Raw genomic sequence first — 20,687 nt, 5'->3', positions numbered from 1 at the left:
CTCTCTGACGCAACTGCCTGAAGACATAAGGAAAACCGGTCAAACTGAATATATGGTTTTCAAACAGCCCCTTTAGACAGATAGAAGCTCCATGTTTCCTTACTGTTGCTTTACAGAATTCACCTACATCATTGCTACAGAGGGACTAAGCTGGAGTCTTCGCACCTTATCCCAGTTCATTCTGATACTGAAGACCATTACCAATAATGATATCGGAGAGCTGAAAAAGTCTGATATTTCTATATTTGCTTTTTACATAATCACTCTCCAGACTTGATGTAGCTCCTAACCACCTTTATGAAACAGTTTAATCCTGGTTCAGTTTGTTAGGTTATTTCAAGGCAGGTCTTGTTTAAGAAACACCTCTCTGGAGTTGATTCTTGGGGTCGTTGCTGGGTGCCTTGCAACCTCACGGTCATGATAAGACTCCAGGAAGTTACTGCCCCGTGCAAAGAAACTGTCAGGTACATATCCATCCGTAAAAACGGGACATTTTTACACAGTCCTAGAGTGATGATTAGAACCATCCGTATTTACAGGCAGCCCTCAAATGTACAGAGTTTAACAGACCAAATGGACCGATTTAGAGTTTCACAAAGAACGTGACAGTGCACCCTGGTGGACAAGCTCTTTCATGGAGGTATAGTTTGGAAATGGCCTGACACATTTCTTTGGTATTTCTGCAGTGACATTTTTATAAATGAGCTCACACATACTGTTAAATTGTCACTGTCAGACAGGTGACAAATTAAAGGAAAAACTTGAAAAATGAGGATGAATATGCCCCCATCCATAGGGCACGGTGGGGGGGTGTCACTGAATGCTGTGGCCTTCACAGTCACCAGATCTGAACACCTATGGGAGATTTTGGGCTGACGTGTTCAATAACGTTTTCCACCACCACCATCAAAACAGCAGATGAGGGCGTATCTTCAGGAGGAATGTTCATCCCTCAGTAGAGTCCAGAGACTTGTAGTTAAGTTTTTCCTTTCACTGTCACCTGTCTGTGTCTACTATATCTTTTTGTGCTAATCACAGACTGAAGTGTATATAGATGCAACTGTTCTTTGAAATGTTCACCATCCACCATGTTCCACTCACCAGTACTTGGCACAGAGTTCATAGGAGGCAGCGTGGTAGAGCAGCAGGGTGTTGATGTGGTCATCCAGGGTCCAGACAGCCTCCTCTCCCCACAGACTGAAGCTGGTTGCCATGGATATGATGGAAGACGGTGGACTGTAGGGCTCAAGCCTTCGAACTGCCTGAAGACTCTGACAGTCGATGACCAGCACACCCGGACCATTGGAGAACCATAACTGATAAACACAGGGTGAGTGACAGTAACAGCACAGTGAGGGTGGGGGAGTTAAATCAACACCCATAATGCAAACACATAAGTGATTCATCAAAAATAATGTTATGATCAATGCATTTCTAATTGGTGATTTTCTCACCTGGGAACCACTGCTGACCAGAGCCATGCTCCTGACTGGGTAGGGTCTCTGTCTGGGATCTGAGTCCTTAAGACCGAACACCGTTTTGTTAAGGGTGTGTGAACACAGGTAGGTTTCTCCATACTGAGGAAGGTCGTCCACCAAGCTGTACACTGCCACCAAGCCGTCAGACATCCCCGCAAACACTTTGGCCCGATTCTTGACAGATGAGGAAGAGATGGTTTTACATTTACATTTTAATCAGCTTACACTCTAAGACTCTGACAATGGAAAGTTTTGTGTTGCATTGTCTAAATGTTGTTTCAGAGAGGCCTATTCACTCTTGAGATGTGTGACATTGTTGTGCTGCACAATGAGGCCGTATTCAGTGTTGTAAACATCCTCAGCCTGAAAAGCAGCTCCTTACAGGCTGAGTCAGCAAAAACCAGTAACACAAATCATGATTATCCGGACAAAATTCACAGTCCTCCTTTGATGAAAAAAAATAAAAAGGCTCCAGTAGTTTGAAGTTGTGGTCTTTTAAGAACAGAGTGACCTGTTTATGTTTCCCAAGACAGTGTTTCCTTGCTGAGACTCAGTGGAGAGCTATGTCCTAGTGCTTGCATCACCTAAATGAAAAGAAAAATGGCTGCGATAAACCTGTATGCAAAAACCAGGATACATATTCCACCTTGTTTTATCTAACTGAAGCCTTGAATCAGCCTCAGCTAAACTTTATGATGCATTCTGGCACAGAATTACAGCTTCTCTCCTCCATCTCTTGTGAAATCATGTTAAGGATTTTCCTCCTTTCACAGGAGGAAAGGAGGAATGATTATATCCACCAGTAACTCTCTTAATGGCAGATATGGCTTGTGAGAATTATTCAAAAATGTGAAGGTATCCTTTAACAAATCACAATTGCAGAGTTGTACGACCGCCCCTTGATAACACCTGGATTCCATCACCGACACTTCAAAAGGTAACAGTTAAAGGTAACATAGCAGTTGTGTATAGGTTGGTAGCAGGGCAGCAGGTCAGAGGTCAGAGGGGGAGCAGCAGTACAGACCATAAAACAACTTTTCCCACAAAAACATGTGTCTCACACTCTCAGTCATGCTGTCTGGGCGTTGGGGGCCAGGGGCTGGTCTGATTATTGATATGGATGCAGTTTAAAAATCTTTTTTGTAGATTGATCTGACAAAACCTCAACTACTGAGAATTTTAATGAACTGATTTAATTTCATTTGTGCGTCACACACGATGAATAACTGCATTTCATTTCTGTGTTCATTGAGTCTTGTGCTGCTGTAGTCTTTATGTAAACCTGACAGTATTCAGTTCAGACCTGTGCTGTGCTGGAAGAGTCACAGACATGTTACACATGAGATGTGGTGTACTCACACTGCTGTCAAGTAACGGAAATGAAACTCTGGGTTTTATTCAGACCAACGTGTAAAACTCACATTTACATAATGATGTGCACGCATCACAACAATGCCCTGCAGTACAAAGCAGCATCCTGTCAACGCTGACAGCTGAGACACTAGAGCTATGTACTATTAGTCGACATATGTTCATGGGCCGATCAGCTCTTCTGTTAATTGTTGGCACAAAAATGACTCATTTCAGGGAACAAATGACTGTTTTCCGTACTAATGACTAATTTATGTGCATAAATGATTAAAAAAAAACATTTATCCCAACAGCTGCTGGGCTCTGTAGAATCTGGGCTTCTGTATTATTAACAAACTGAGCATTTGGAGGCAGTTTATTAACGTCACCTCGCATGGTTTCTGGGTAATGACACTTAGTACTGCTGGCCTACATTTTCATACCAGTCCAGGGATTCAAACAGGTGACGATCCTCTCGTAAACCTGCTTCTCTGTTTCACGGTACTGACACAGTGATGACTGACAACATCTTGTGTGTTTCTGTGTGTGTGTGTGTATGTGTGTGTGTGTGTGTGTGTGTGTGTGTGTGTGTGTGTGTGTGTGTGTGTGTTGGAACACAAGCTGACCTGTTCTATTGCTGGAACAGGGAAGAGGCAGGTGATGATGGCTGGACAGGAGAACTGTTTCTGGGGCTGACTGAGTGGACACATGTCTTTGAGACTGTAGATGAACACCTCCTGCTCCTATGACACAATCACATTACAACAATAAAGAACACATTTTTAGTGTAAAGCTCCAGAGCATACAGCATGTCAGGGACACACAATCTCAAATGCAGGTTTTGACACACACCAGTCTAGGCTCTGTTTACTGTTCACTCTCACTCACAAAGATTTTTATGAAAGCCTTGTGACAGAAAAGCAAAAACTCTCTAAAGACGTTAAGTTCTGGAAATATCAGATTATTTAACTAACAGCTGGTGTTCAAGTGTGAAAACCTCTCCAGTAAATTAGAGCATTACACAACTTAACTGTGTTTATGTGATTTTAACATTATCTCATTCCTGGACAGTGTCCTAATGTCAGCGTCCAGATGTCTGTGAAAAAATACATTGAGCTGGCTTTCTGACAGCTGCCTGCCATGTTTAGAGAACATTAGAAAAACTCAGACTCAGTTATTTTCCAGGATATTTTTTTTTTAATGAATTCTGTAAATTGCCTTGGAAGCTGCATTTAAGAATATTCCAGGTATTTCCAGGAGGTGTGTTAAATGTGGTCCCTGCCATGGTGGATATTCTGGCTCATCCTGGCTTTGAGAAGAACAGGTACTGTTTGATGTAAACAGAAATCAAGTAGAATGTGATTTCAGGTGGTGATGGCTCAGGTGGTGTGTACCTCAGTGGCCATCCACAGAGTGTTACACATCTTCATCTGACAGCTGATCCTGCTGCCTGGACACGACATCCTCTTCACCTCCACCTGGCCCTTGTCCACATTCACCACACTGTAGTTCCTATTCAACACACACACACAGCAATACAGAGATGACCACAGACACAGACACACGCACACACACACACACACACACACACACACACACACAGGATTCTAGCTGCTTTGGAGGTTGCAAGTCAGTTTAATTGCTCACATCTGGTGATGCAGCTGCCATTTTGTCTGAACCACTGAGCTGGAAGGTAAAATAAAGCTGAATGTTTGAATGATATTACACACACTGACCACAGCAAACATCCATTCATAGGTCACCTTTACCACAGCTGTGCACTCACACAGGACCATTGTAGAATTCATTTTGAATGTGTTCACTTAGGCTTTGACCACAGTTCACCATCTTCTAATGGCTACTTCCAGCAGGATAATGCTCCATGTCACAAAGCTAAAGTCAAACTGCTTTCATGAACATGACAGTGAGTTCAGTGAACTTCAGAGTCCTCCTCAGTCTCCAGACCTGAATCCAGTAGAACTCCTTTGGGATGTGGTAGAACAGGAGATTGGCAGCTTGAATGATGTGATGAATCATGTGAACATGGAGCAGAAGTTCAGAGGAAGGTCATGTGGTATAGTGTTCATAAGAAAGTGCTTGGGTTAGTATGTACTTATAAAACTTCCACTCCTTCTTTTGTGAAAGTAAAGAGAGCTTAAAATCCTGAGATCCTAAATTTAAAATGAAAACTAGACACTTTTATAGTCCCCCTGAGACCCGAGGGAATGTCCTTGCCTGTGAAGGTCTTATTAAAGTGAAGTCATCCTCATCCCAGTCAGTGAGCTGGAGTGAGAGGCTGGGCTGAGGGTGAACGCGGCAGAGGAGACAGATCATTATGAGCTGAAGGACTTTAACAGTAATTTTAGAAAGCAGGAATGTGTGCTATGTACACAAAACTCTGACCACTGTCATGCCCACATTCTGTGTCCATGTTAACAATCACAAGGTCACTGCTGACGATAGAGGCCAGCTGTCCAATAAAAATGGGACTGCTGACCTTTATCATCATCATCATCATCATTTTCTACACAAATCTTAGATAATGTGACACAACAAATATGCAAACCAAATCACATTTTTAATAAAGCTATCAGGTCAGAGAGGAGCTATCCTCAGAATCTGGAATCAAACCAGTCAAGGCATTTTCCCTCTGTGTCCATTTCAGTGACATTACTGAGGTGAACCACACCTCCTTTAACTGGGACATCCCTATACTGCAGTACTTCCTTGCATCTTTTTACCACAAGACTGAAGATCAAATATTACATATTAATACTGAGCTGTTGTAGTTGAAATGTGTGAAAAGCACTGATAGTAGTGTGTCTGTGAAGGGAAGAAAACCCAAGAAATGCATAACTATGAAGACAACAATTGTCTTCATGCATTAAGGCCAAAATGAAAAGCAGTTATGAGCAAACCAAAAGAGATGAAACAAACCTGTCTTCCTTGTCTCCATTCCAGAACACAGCACTGTATCCCTGCAGTTGGGACAGGAAGAGCTGCGAATGGCTGTCACAGGACAACACATACCTGAGGCAGGGGAAGCTGGGCTCCTGCATCTGCCTCACACACTGCATGGCCACCGGCCTCTGCGTGCGCACGCACACACAAACACACACACACACACACACACACACACACACACACACACACACACACACACACACACACACACACACACACACACACGCACACACACACACACACACACACAGAGTAACTTTAATCTGCTGTGTTATTCCAGAACATCAGTGGATTTAAGCTCCTGCCTCCTGCTGAGTAAAACCTTAAGACCTCTAATGCAACTGGTTGTGAAACAACTGAATTAGTTGATAAAACTGAAACATTACTATGCTACAGTAAGTTCTGGGAGATATTTAATACAACTTAATTTTTTATTTATTTATTTATTTTTATTTAATACAGCTGAAACAGCTTCTGGCTGTTACTTAATGTCCAGTTTATACTTCTAAAATTATTTCTACACAGCAGCAGTTATATTATCTACTAATATTGTTGTCCTCTGGACAGCTGCAGACAGACTGCATGCTATGACATGCTCGTAGCCCCATCCTGAGCAGTACAGTAGAGGGGGGCTCACCTTCTCAGGCTTGGTGTCCCAGCATTCAGTCAGCATGGCGTGGAGGCAGTGGAACTGAACCTCCTCTGGGCTGCCCAGCACGGGCCGTATGCCTTTGGCGAGCTTCTTCGCTATCTGAAGCTGGTGCTGTCCCAACGCTGGCCTTCGACCTGTTAGCAGCTCATACAGCACCATGCCATAGGAGAACATGTCCACCTTCAGGCAGCGACAATGGAGGGAAAAACAAGGAATGTCAAGGTCAGGTCTCAGATTTATACCTGACTGGAGGTCAGTCAGAATTCCAGGCAGATTTATATGCAATGTTGTCACACATGAAACACAGCCTTGAATTTAAATGAGTATGCAGGCTGGAGGTAGGTTGTGTAATACACGCCAGGAAAGTCGATGAAATAGATAAAAAGAAAAAGATAAAACTGAAATCCCTGTGGAGGCACAGCAAGGGAAGCATGTTTAAACACATGGGAAAACTTCATAGTCAAATCACAGAAAACCAAGATGCAGTAAGAGCAGGTGTAAAACACACAGTATCAATACTCTGATACCAGGAAACTATAATGACATACTTATCAGCAGGTTAATACTGGGCAGGAGGGGAATGGAAGTGATAGCCTGACTATTACTGATAAGTGGAGACACTGATTGACAGATGCTCCACATCAGGAGCGGGCTGGGGTTGAAATTCAGCCCGGGAGCTTGGTTTGGAGAGGCCTTTTACCCGATCGCACAACGGATGTAAGTGGAACTGTGATTTTAACATAATACTTTATTTGCAATATAAAAACAATCTAATGATATACAGTACATGATATACAGTAAGTAGAGTGTACATAAGTAAGCTACATATGCTCACACATACTATGCATACTCAAACACTATGTTAAAACTAGTGTGTGTGTGTGCGCGGAGAACAGAGGCAAAAAGACTGGCAAAATTCTGTTCAATTTCTGCTTTATTTGGTAGCATGAAAACATGGAAAAGAACATGCTTTGTGTATTGCTTGCATGTGGTTTTGCTCAAATAAAAGCAATTAAGTGTGTGTGTGTGTGTGTGTGTGTGTCTGTGGCTTCTTTCTTAATGTACCTGGCCTGTCTTTCTTGTTTTCTTTTGACAGTTTGATGACTGACTGAGCGGCTGAGCCAATCACATTTCAGTAGAAACAGGGATCATCTTAAATTGGGAGGGTCCATTCGTATCCCCCCTTAATATGCAAAATATTAGTTTCACCCAGTCCAGCGATGCGGAATCATCCCAGTCTAACGTTCATAGACTGTATAAAACACTGACGTAGCACCCGTGACGTCACCCATTGGTTTCGGGGAGTCGGTTTTGTGACCAAACCATCGGCATTTGAGCTGCGCCATCTTGGATTTTAGTGGGAGTGTACTTTCCATATTTGGCGGAGAGGCGGTTACTCTATGGGTCAGCCGGCTGAGAACCGGCCTCACTTAACTCGACACGACACAGTCCCTGAGTCCGACCCGACTAGCTCGACCCTGTGCGCCCGCGACACACAGTGAGTGCTCGTACCTGAAGGTCAGTTCCTTACAAACTATAACACCACAGCACTTGAAATAATAATTAATCTTTTATTGAGGTCATACTACATAAGAAATAAAGCCAAAACTCATCTTAAAAGTTAATGTTACAACTCTTTGAATTTATTATCTAAAATGATGTTAAGAATTTTTTTAAAGAATGTATTATTATTGTCATATTAATAACAATAAAAATAACAATAATAATAATAGCATATTAAAATGTTTAATATTTACCGGATTCCGCTGCTGTATCCATCCACTATTCACTTACAGTTACAGCAGCACACAAACAACAGCAGCCGCTTACTGACGGAGCTGCTCTGTCCATGCAACGTCTGACTTCTTAAACAGAAAAATGAGACGAGATAAAATTGTAGCCTAGTATTCCCGCAATAAAATGACTCTGAGAGCACGGAACACACCGCAACAGCGGCATTTTGACGCCTTACTATACTTTGACGTTTTTTGGTACTTTTTGAGGTCATACTAAAGTATGACATTTTTTGGCTCATTTTGACACCTTATTATACTATGATGATTTTATGACATTTTACGGTCATACTAAAGTATGACATTTTTTGGCCCATTTTGACGCCTTACTATACTATGACGTTTTTTGGCACATTTTGAGGTCATACTAAAGTATGACTTTTTTGGCCCATTTTGACGCCTTACTATACTATGACGTTTTGTATGACATTTTGAGGTCATACTAAAGTATGACTTTTTTTGGCCCATTTTGACGTCTTACTATACTATGACGTTTTTTGGCGCATTTTGGGGTCATACTAAAGTATGACATTTTTTGGCCCATTTTGACGCCTTACTATACTATGACGTTTTTTGGCACAATCTGAGGTCATACTAAAGTATGACCTTTTTTGGCACATTTTGACGCCTTACTATACTATGACATTTTTTGGCACATATTGAGGTCATACTAAAGTATGACATTTTTTGGCCCATTTTGATGCCTTACTATACTATGATGTTTTTTGTCACATTTTGAGGTCATACTAAAGTATGACTTTTTCTGGCCCATTTTGACGCCTTACTATACTATGACGTTTTTTAAGACATTTTGAGGTCATACTAAAGTATGACTTTTTTTGGCCCATTTTGACGCCCTAACTATACTATGACGTTTTTTATGACATTTTGAGGTCATACTAAAGTATGACTTTTTTTGGCCCATTTTGAGGCCTTATTATACTATGATGATTTTATGACATTTTGAGGTCATACTAAAGTATGACATTTTTTGGCCCATTTTGAGGCCTTACTATACTATGACGTTTTTTGGCACATTTTGGGGTCATACTAAAGTATGACTTTTTTTGGCCCATTTTGACGCCTTACTATACTATGATGTTTTTTATGACATTTTGAGGTCATACTAAAGTATGACATTTTTTGGCCCATTTTGAGGCCTTACTATACTATGACGTTTTTTATGACATTTTGAGGTCACACTAAAGTATGACTTTTTTTGGCCCATTTTGACGCCTTACTATACTATGACTTTTTTTGGCCCATTTTGAGGTCATACTAAAGTATGACTTTTTTTGGCCCATTTTGACGCCTTACTATACTTTGACATTTATTGGCACATTTTGAGGTCATACTAAAGTATGACTTTTTTTGGCCCATTTTGACGCCTTACTATACTATGACGTTTTTTGGCACATTTTGAGGTCATACTAAAGTATGACTTTTTTTGGCCCATTTTGATGCCTTATTATACTATGATGATTTTATGACATTTTGAGGTCATACTAAAGTATGACATTTTTTGGCCCATTTTGAGGCCTTACTATACTATGACGTTTTATGGCACATTTTGAGGTTATACTAAAGTATGACATTTTTTGGCCCATTTTGACGCCTTACTATACTATGACGTTTTTTGGCACATTTTGGCGTCATACTAAAGTATGACTTTTTTTGGCCCATTGTGACGCCTTATTATACTATGATGTTTTTTATGACATTTTGAGGTCATACTAAAGTATGCCATTTTTTGGTCCATTTTGAGGTCAGACTAAAGTATGACGTTTTTTGGCACATTTTGGAGTCATACTAAAGTATGACTTTTTTTGGCCCATTTCAACGCCATACTATACTATGATGTTTTTTGGCACATTTTGAGGTCATACTAAAGTATGACTTTTTTTGGCCCATTTTGACGCCTTACTATACTATGACATTTTTTATGACATTTTGAGGTCATACTAAAGTATGACTTTTTTTGGCCCATTTTGATTCCTTATTATACAATGATGATTTTATGACATTTTGAGGTCATACTAAAGTATGACGTTTTTTGGCCCATTTTGAGGCCTTACTATACTATGACGTTTTTTGGCACATTTTGAGGTCATACTAAAGTATGACTTTTTTTGGCCCATTTTGACGCCTTACTATACTATGACGTTTTTCATGACTTTTTGAGGTCATACTAAAGTATGACTTTATTTGGCCCATTTTGATGCCTTATTATACTTTCATGATTTTATGACATTTTGAGGTCATACTAAAGTATGACTTTTTTTGGCCAATTTTGACGCCTTACTATACTATGACGTTTTTTGGCACATTTTGAGGTCATACTAAAGTATGACTTTTTTTGGCCCATTTTGATGCCTTATTATACTATGATGATTTTATGACATTTTGAGGTCATACTAAAGTATGACATTTTTTGGCCCATGTTGACTCCTTACTATACTATGACGTTTTTTGGCACATTTTGAGGTCATACTAAACTATGACGTTTTTTGGCACATTTTGAGGTCATACTAAAGTATGACGTTTTTTGGCCCATTTTGACGCCTGACTATACTATGACATTTTTTGGCCCATTTTGAGGCCTTACTATACTATGACGTTTTTTGGCACATTTTGAGGTTATACTAAAGTATGACTTTTTTTGGCCCATTTTGAGGCCTTACTATACTATGACGTTTTTTATGACATTTTGAGGACATACTAAAGTATGACTTTTTTTGGCCCATTTTGACGCCTTACTATACTATGACGTTTTTTGGCACATTTTGAAGTCATACTAAAGTATGACGTTTTTTGGCACATTTTGGGGTCATACTAAAGTATGACTTTTTTTGGCTCATTTTAACGCCATACTATACTATGATGTTTTTATGAAATTTTGAGGTCATACTAAAGTATGACTTTTTTTGGCCCATTTTGACGCCTTACTAAACTATGACGTTTTTTATGACATTTTGAGGTAATACTAAAGTATGACTCTTTTTGGCCCATTTTGACACCTTGCTATACTATGACGTTTTTTGGCACATTTTGAGGTCATACTAAAGTATGACTTTTTTTGGCCCATTTTGAGGCCTTACTATACTATGACGTTTTTTGGCACATTTTGAGGTCATACTAAAGTATGACTTTTTTTGGCCCATTTTGACGATTTACTATACTATGATGTTTTTTATGACATTTTGAGGTCATACTAAAGTATGACTTTTTTTGGCCCATTTTGACGCCTTACTATACTATGACGTTTTTTGGCACATTTTGAGGTCATACTAAAGTATGACTTTTTTTGGCCCATTTTGACGCCTTACTATACTACGACGTTTTTTGGCACATTTTGAGGTCATACTAAAGTATGACGTTTTTTGGCACATTTTGGGGTCATACTAAAGTATGACTTTTTTTGGCCCATTTTGACGCCTTATTATACTTTCATGATTTTATGACATTTTGAGGTCATACTAAAGTATGACATTTATTGGCACATTTTGAGGTCATACTAAAGTATGACTTTTTTTGGCCCATTTTGACGCCTTACTATACCATGACGTTTTTTGGCACATTTTGAGGTCATACTAAAGTTTGACTTTTTTTGGCCCATTTTGATGCCTTATTATACTATGATGATTTTATGACATTTTGAGGTCATACTAAAGTATGACTTTTTTTGGCCCATTTTGAGGCCTTACTATACTATGACGTTTTTTGGCCCATTTTGAGGCCTTACTATACTATGACGTTTTTTGGCACATTTTGAGGCCATACTAAAGTATGACATTTTTTGGCCCATTTTGACGCCTTACTATACTATGACGTTTTTTGGCACATTTTGAGGTCATACTAAAGTATGATGTTTTTTGGCACATTTTGGGGTCATACTAAAGTATGACTTTTTTTGGCCCATTTTGAGGTCATACTAAAGTATGACGTTTTTTGGCACATTTTGGGGTCATACTAAAGTATGACTTTTTTTGGCCCATTTTAACGCCATACTATACTATCATGTTTTTATGACATTTTGAGGTCATACTAAAGTATGACTTTTTTTGGCCCATTTTGATGCCTTACTAAACTATGACGTTTTTTATGACATTTTGAGGTCATACTAAAGTATGACATTTTTTGGCCCATTTTGAGGCCTTACTATACTATGACGTTTTTTGGCACAATTTGAGGTTATACTAAAGTATGACATTTTTTGGCCCATTTTGACGCCTTACTATACTATGACGTTTTTTGGCACATTTTGGGGTCATACTAAAGTATGACTTTTTTTGGCCCATTGTGACGCGTTACTATACTATGATGTTTTTTATGACATTTTGAGGTCATACTAAAGTATGACATTTTTTGGCCCATTTTGAGGCCTTACTATACTATTACGTTTTTTGGCACATTTTGAGGTCATACTAAAGTATGACTTTTTTTGGCCCATTTTGACGCCTTACTATACTATGACGTTTTTTGGCACATTTTGAGGTCGTACTAAAGTATGACTTTTTTTGGCCCATTTTGAGGTCATACTAAAGTATGACTTTTTTTGGCCCATTTTGATGCCTTACTAAACTATGACGTTTTTTATGACATTTTGAGGTCATACTAAAGTATGACATTTTTTGGCCCATTTTGAGGCCTTACTATACTATGACGTTTTTTGGCACATTTTGGGGTCATACTAAAGTATGACTTTTTTTGGCCCATTTTGACGCCTTACTACACTATGATGTTTTTTGGCACATTTTGAGGTCATACTAAAGTATGACTTTTTTTGGCCCATTTTGACGCCTTACTATACTATGACGTTTCTTGGCCCATTTTGAGGCCTTACTATACTATGACGTTTTTTGGCACATTTTGAGGTCATACTAAAGTATGACTTTTTTTGGCCCATTTTGACGCCTTACTATACTATGACGTTTTTTATGACTTTTTCAGGTCATACTAAAGTATGACTTTATTTGGCCCATTTTGATGCCTTACTATACTATGACATTTTTTATGACATTTTGAGGTCATACTAAAGTATGACATTTTTTGTCCCATTTTGAGGCCTTACTATACTATGACGTTTTTTGGCACATTTTGGGGTCATACTAAAGTATGACTTTTTTGGCCCATTTTGACGCCTTACTATACTATGACGTTTTTTGGCCCATTTTGAGGCCTTACTATACTATGACGTTTTTTGGCACATTTTGAGGTCATACTAAAGTATGACTTTTTTTGGCCCATTTTGATGCCTTATTATACTATAATGATTTTATGACATTTTGAGGTCATACTAAAGTATGACTTTTTTTGGCCCATTTTGATGCCTTACTATACTATGACATTTTTTATGACATTTTGAGGTCATACTAAAGTATGACATTTTTTGGCCCATTTTGAGGCCTTACTATACTATGACGTTTTTTATGACATTTTGAGGTCATACTAAAGTATGACTTTTTTTGGCCCATTTTGATGCCTTATTATACTATGACGTTTTTTATGACATTTTGCGGTCATACTAAAGTATGACTCTTTTTGGCCCATTTTGACGCCTTACTATACTATGACGTTTTTTGGCACATTTTGAGGTCATACTAAAGTATGACTTTTTTTGGCCCATTTTAACGCCATACTATACTATGATGTTTTTTGGCACATTTTGAGGTCATACTAAAGTATGACTTTTTTTGGCCCATTTTGACGCCTTACTATACTATGACGTTTTTTGGCCCATTTTGAGGCCTTACTATACTATGACGTTTTTTGGCACATTTTGAGGTCATACTAAAGTATGACTTTTTTTGGCCCATTTTGACGCCTTACTATACTATGATGTTTTTTGGCACATTTTGAGGTCAGACTAAAGTATGACGTTTTTTGGCACATTTTGGGGTCATACTAAAGTATGACTTTTTTTGGCCTATTTTGACGCCTTACTATACTATGACGTTTTTTATGACATTTTGCGGTCATACTAAAGTATGACTTTTTTTGGCCCATTTTAACGCCATACTATACTATGATGTTTTTTGGCACATTTTGAGGTCATACTAAAGTATGACTTTTTTTGGCCCATTTTGACGCCTTACTAAACTATGACGTTTTTTATGACATTTTGAGGTAATACTAAAGTATGACTCTTTTTGGCCCATTTTGACGCCTTACTATACTATGACGTTTTTTGGCACATTTTGAGGTCATACTAAAGTATGACTTTTTTTGGCCCATTTTAACACCATACTATACTATGATGTTTTTTGGCACATTTTGAGGTCATACTAAAGTATGACTTTTTTTGGCCCATTTTGACGCCTTACTATACTATGACGTTTTTTGGCCCATTTTCAGGCCTTACTATACTATGACGTTTTTTATGACATTTTGAGGTCATACTAAAGTATGACGTTTTTTGGCACATTTTGAGGTCATACTAAAGTATGACATTTTTTGGCTCATTTTGAGGCCTTACCATACTATGACGTTTTTTATGACATTTTGAGGTCATACTAAAGTATGACTTTTTTTGGCCCATTTTGAGGCCTTACTATACTATGACGTTTTTTGGCCCATTTTGAGGCCTTACTATACTATGACGTTTTTTGGCACATTTTGAGGTCATATTAAAGTATGACATTTTTTGGCCCATTTTGACGCCTTACTATACTATGATGTTTTTTGGCACAATTTGAGGTCATACTAAAGTATGATGTTTTTTGGCACATTTTGGGGTCATACTAAAGTATGACTTTTTTTGGCCCATTTTGAGGTCATACTAAAGTATGACGTTTTTTGGCACATTTTGGGGTCATACTAAAGTATGACTTTTTTTGGCCCATTTTAACGCCATACTATACTATCATGTTTTTATCACATTTTGAGGTCATACTAAAGTATGACTTTTTTTGGCCCATTTTGATGCCTTACTAAACTATGACGTTTTTTTTGACATTTTGAGGTCATACTAAAGTATGACATTTTTTGGCCCATTTTGAGGCCTTACTATACTATGACGTTTTTTGGCACATTTTGGGGTCATACTAAAGTATGACTTTTTTTGGGCCATTTTGACGCCTTACTATACTATGACGTTTCTTGGCCCATTTTGAGGCCTTACTATACTATGACGTTTTTTGGCACATTTTGAGGTCATACTAAAGTATGACTTTTTTTGGCCCATTTTGACGCCTTACTATACTATGACGTTTTTTATGACTTTTTCAGGTCATACTAAAGTATGACTTTATTTGGCCCATTTTGATGCCTTACTATACTATGACATTTTTTATGACATTTTGAGGTCATACTAAAGTATGACATTTTTTGTCCCATTTTGAGGCCTTACTATACTATGACGTTTTTTGGCACATTTTGGGGTCATACTAAAGTATGACTTTTTTGGCCCATTTTAACACCTTACTATACTATGACGTTTTTTGGCACATTTTGAGGTCATACTAAAGGATGACTTTTTTTGGCCCATTTTGACGCCTTACTATACTATGACGTTTTTTGGCCCATTTTGAGGCCTTACTATACTATGACGTTTTTTGGCACATTTTGAGGTCATACTAAAGTATGACTTTTTTTGGCCCATTTTGATGCCTTATTATACTATAATGATTTTATGACATTTTGAGGTCATACTAAAGTATGACTTTTTTTGGCCCATTTTGATGCCTTACTATACTATGACGTTTTTTATGACATTTTGAGGTCATACTAAAGTATGACTTTTTTTGGCCCATTTTGATGCCTTATTATACTATGACGTTTTTTATGACATTTTGCGGTCATACTAAAGTATGACTCTTTTTGGCCCATTTTGACGCCTTACTATACTATGACGTTTTTTGGCACATTTTGAGGTCATACTAAAGTATGACTTTTTTTGGCCCATTTTAACGCCATACTATACTATGATGTTTTTTGGCACATTTTGAGGTCATACTAAAGTATGACTTTTTTTGGCCCATTTTGACGCCTTACTATACTATGACGTTTTTTGGCCCATTTTGAGGCCTTACTATACTATGACGTTTTTTGGCACATTTTGAGGTCATACTAAAGTATGACTTTTTTTTGGCCCATTTTGACGCCTTACTATACTATGATGTTTTTTGGCACATTTTGAGGTCAGACTAAAGTATGACGTTTTTTGGCACATTTTGGGGTCATACTAAAGTATGACTTTTTTTGGCCTATTTTGACGCCTTACTATACTATGACGTTTTTTATGACATTTTGAGGTCATACTAAAGTATGACTTTTTTTGGCCCATTTTGAGGTCATACTAAAGTATGACGTTTTTTGGCACATTTTGGGGTCATACTAAAGTATGACTTTTTTTGGCCCATTTTAACGCCATACTATACTATCATGTTTTTATGACATTTTGAGGTCATACTAAAGTATGACTTTTTTTGGCCCATTTTGATGCCTTACTAAACTATGACGTTTTTTTTGACATTTTGAGGTCATACTAAAGTATGACATTTTTTGGCCCATTTTGAGGCCTTACTATACTATGACGTTTTTTGGCACATTTTGGGGTCATACTAAAGTATGACTTTTTTTGGCCCATTTTGACGCCTTACTACACTATGATGTTTTTTGGCACATTTTGAGGTCATACTAAAGTATGACTTTTTTTGGCCCATTTTGACGCCTTACTATACTATGACGTTTCTTGGCCCATTTTGAGGCCTTACTATACTATGACGTTTTTTGGCACATTTTGAGGTCATACTAAAGTATGACTTTTTTTGGCCCATTTTGACGCCTTACTATACTATGACGTTTTTTATGACTTTTTCAGGTCATACTAAAGTATGACTTTATTTGGCCCATTTTGATGCCTTACTATACTATGACATTTTTTATGACATTTTGAGGTCATACTAAAGTATGACATTTTTTGTCCCATTTTGAGGCCTTACTATACTATGACGTTTTTTGGCACATTTTGGGGTCATACTAAAGTATGACTTTTTTGGCCCATTTTAACACCTTACTATACTATGACGTTTTTTGGCACATTTTGAGGTCATACTAAAGGATGACTTTTTTTGGCCCATTTTGACGCCTTACTATACTATGACGTTTTTTGGCCCATTTTGAGGCCTTACTATACTATGACGTTTTTTGGCACATTTTGAGGTCATACTAAAGTATGACTTTTTTTGGCCCATTTTAACACCATACTATACTATGATGTTTTTTGGCACATTTTGAGGTCATACTAAAGTATGACTTTTTTTGGCCCATTTTGACGCCTTACTATACTATGACGTTTTTTGGCCCATTTTCAGGCCTTACTATACTATGACGTTTTTTATGACATTTTGAGGTCATACTAAAGTATGACGTTTTTTGGCACATTTTGAGGTCATACTAAAGTATGACATTTTTTGGCTCATTTTGAGGCCTTACCATACTATGACGTTTTTTATGACATTTTGAGGTCATACTAAAGTATGACTTTTTTTGGCCCATTTTGAGGCCTTACTATACTATGACGTTTTTTGGCCCATTTTGAGGCCTTACTATACTATGACGTTTTTTGGCACATTTTGAGGTCATATTAAAGTATGACATTTTTTGGCCCATTTTGACGCCTTACTATACTATGATGTTTTTTGGCACAATTTGAGGTCATACTAAAGTATGATGTTTTTTGGCACATTTTGGGGTCATACTAAAGTATGACTTTTTTTGGCCCATTTTGAGGTCATACTAAAGTATGACGTTTTTTGGCACATTTTGGGGTCATACTAAAGTATGACTTTTTTTGGCCCATTTTAACGCCATACTATACTATCATGTTTTTATCACATTTTGAGGTCATACTAAAGTATGACTTTTTTTGGCCCATTTTGATGCCTTACTAAACTATGACGTTTTTTTTGACATTTTGAGGTCATACTAAAGTATGACATTTTTTGGCCCATTTTGAGGCCTTACTATACTATGACGTTTTTTGGCACATTTTGGGGTCATACTAAAGTATGACTTTTTTTGGGCCATTTTGACGCCTTACTATACTATGACGTTTCTTGGCCCATTTTGAGGCCTTACTATACTATGACGTTTTTTGGCACATTTTGAGGTCATACTAAAGTATGACTTTTTTTGGCCCATTTTGACGCCTTACTATACTATGACGTTTTTTATGACTTTTTCAGGTCATACTAAAGTATGACTTTATTTGGCCCATTTTGATGCCTTACTATACTATGACATTTTTTATGACATTTTGAGGTCATACTAAAGTATGACATTTTTTGTCCCATTTTGAGGCCTTACTATACTATGACGTTTTTTGGCACATTTTGGGGTCATACTAAAGTATGACTTTTTTGGCCCATTTTAACACCTTACTATACTATGACGTTTTTTGGCACATTTTGAGGTCATACTAAAGGATGACTTTTTTTGGCCCATTTTGACGCCTTACTATACTATGACGTTTTTTGGCCCATTTTGAGGCCTTACTATACTATGACGTTTTTTGGCACATTTTGAGGTCATACTAAAGTATGACTTTTTTTGGCCCATTTTGATGCCTTATTATACTATAATGATTTTATGACATTTTGAGGTCATACTAAAGTATGACTTTTTTTGGCCCATTTTGATGCCTTACTATACTATGACGTTTTTTATGACATTTTGAGGTCATACTAAAGTATGACTTTTTTTGGCCCATTTTGATGCCTTATTATACTATGACGTTTTTTATGACATTTTGCGGTCATACTAAAGTATGACTCTTTTTGGCCCATTTTGACGCCTTACTATACTATGACGTTTTTTGGCACATTTTGAGGTCATACTAAAGTATGACTTTTTTTGGCCCATTTTAACGCCATACTATACTATGATGTTTTTTGGCACATTTTGAGGTCATACTAAAGTATGACTTTTTTTGGCCCATTTTGACGCCTTACTATACTATGACGTTTTTTGGCCCATTTTGAGGCCTTACTATACTATGACGTTTTTTGGCACATTTTGAGGTCATACTAAAGTATGACTTTTTTTGGCCCATTTTGACGCCTTACTATACTATGATGTTTTTTGGCACATTTTGAGGTCAGACTAAAGTATGACGTTTTTTGGCACATTTTGGGGTCATACTAAAGTATGACTTTTTTTGGCCTATTTTGACGCCTTACTATACTATGACGTTTTTTATGACATTTTGAGGTCATACTAAAGTATGACTTTTTTTGGCCCATTTTGAGGTCATACTAAAGTATGACGTTTTTTGGCACATTTTGGGGTCATACTAAAGTATGACTTTTTTTGGCCCATTTTAACGCCATACTATACTATCATGTTTTTATGACATTTTGAGGTCATACTAAAGTATGACTTTTTTTGGCCCATTTTGATGCCTTACTAAACTATGACGTTTTTTTTGACATTTTGAGGTCATACTAAAGTATGACATTTTTTGGCCCATTTTGAGGCCTTACTATACTATGACGTTTTTTGGCACATTTTGGGGTCATACTAAAGTATGACTTTTTTTGGCCCATTTTGACGCCTTACTACACTATGATGTTTTTTGGCACATTTTGAGGTCATACTAAAGTATGACTTTTTTTGGCCCATTTTGACGCCTTACTATACTATGACGTTTCTTGGCCCATTTTGAGGCCTTACTATACTATGACGTTTTTTGGCACATTTTGAGGTCATACTAAAGTATGACTTTTTTTGGCCCATTTTGACGCCTTACTATACTATGACGTTTTTTATGACTTTTTCAGGTCATACTAAAGTATGACTTTATTTGGCCCATTTTGATGCCTTACTATACTATGACATTTTTTATGACATTTTGAGGTCATACTAAAGTATGACATTTTTTGTCCCATTTTGAGGCCTTACTATACTATGACGTTTTTTGGCACATTTTGGGGTCATACTAAAGTATGACTTTTTTGGCCCATTTTAACACCTTACTATACTATGACGTTTTTTGGCACATTTTGAGGTCATACTAAAGGATGACTTTTTTTGGCCCATTTTGACGCCTTACTATACTATGACGTTTTTTGGCCCATTTTGAGGCCTTACTATACTATGACGTTTTTTGGCACATTTTGAGGTCATACTAAAGTATGACTTTTTTTGGCCCATTTTGATGCCTTATTATACTATAATGATTTTATGACATTTTGAGGTCATACTAAAGTATGACTTTTTTTGGCCCATTTTGATGCCTTACTATACTATGACGTTTTTTATGACATTTTGAGGTCATACTAAAGTATGACTTTTTTTGGCCCATTTTGATGCCTTATTATACTATGACGTTTTTTATGACATTTTGCGGTCATACTAAAGTATGACTCTTTTTGGCCCATTTTGACGCCTTACTATACTATGACGTTTTTTGGCACATTTTGAGGTCATACTAAAGTATGACTTTTTTTG

General features: G+C 37.5%; 1 protein-coding gene across 3 annotated transcripts in view; it reads right to left on the bottom strand.

Annotated features, from left to right (window-relative positions):
* lrrk1 (leucine-rich repeat kinase 1) overlaps window positions 1-20,687 on the bottom strand; it is a 159,144-nt gene that overhangs the window by 6,354 nt on the left and 132,103 nt on the right. For all 3 annotated transcript variants that reach the window (XM_041032856.1, XM_041032858.1, XM_041032857.1), the window contains 6 exons: window positions 6,430-6,624; window positions 5,766-5,917; window positions 4,223-4,340; window positions 3,455-3,571; window positions 1,455-1,652; window positions 1,102-1,316 (listed from right to left, as the gene is read on the bottom strand). In XM_041032856.1, coding sequence (XP_040888790.1) covers window positions 1,102-1,316; window positions 1,455-1,652; window positions 3,455-3,571; window positions 4,223-4,340; window positions 5,766-5,917; window positions 6,430-6,624 — 995 coding nt within the window. The remainder of the gene's footprint in view (window positions 1-1,101; window positions 1,317-1,454; window positions 1,653-3,454; window positions 3,572-4,222; window positions 4,341-5,765; window positions 5,918-6,429; window positions 6,625-20,687) is intronic.

The sequence above is a fragment of the Toxotes jaculatrix genome, chromosome 1 (assembly GCF_017976425.1).
Source record: "Toxotes jaculatrix isolate fToxJac2 chromosome 1, fToxJac2.pri, whole genome shotgun sequence".
In the NCBI taxonomy this organism is placed as follows: Eukaryota; Metazoa; Chordata; class Actinopteri; family Toxotidae; genus Toxotes; species Toxotes jaculatrix.
This window is presented reverse-complemented; position numbering and strand designations above follow the sequence as displayed.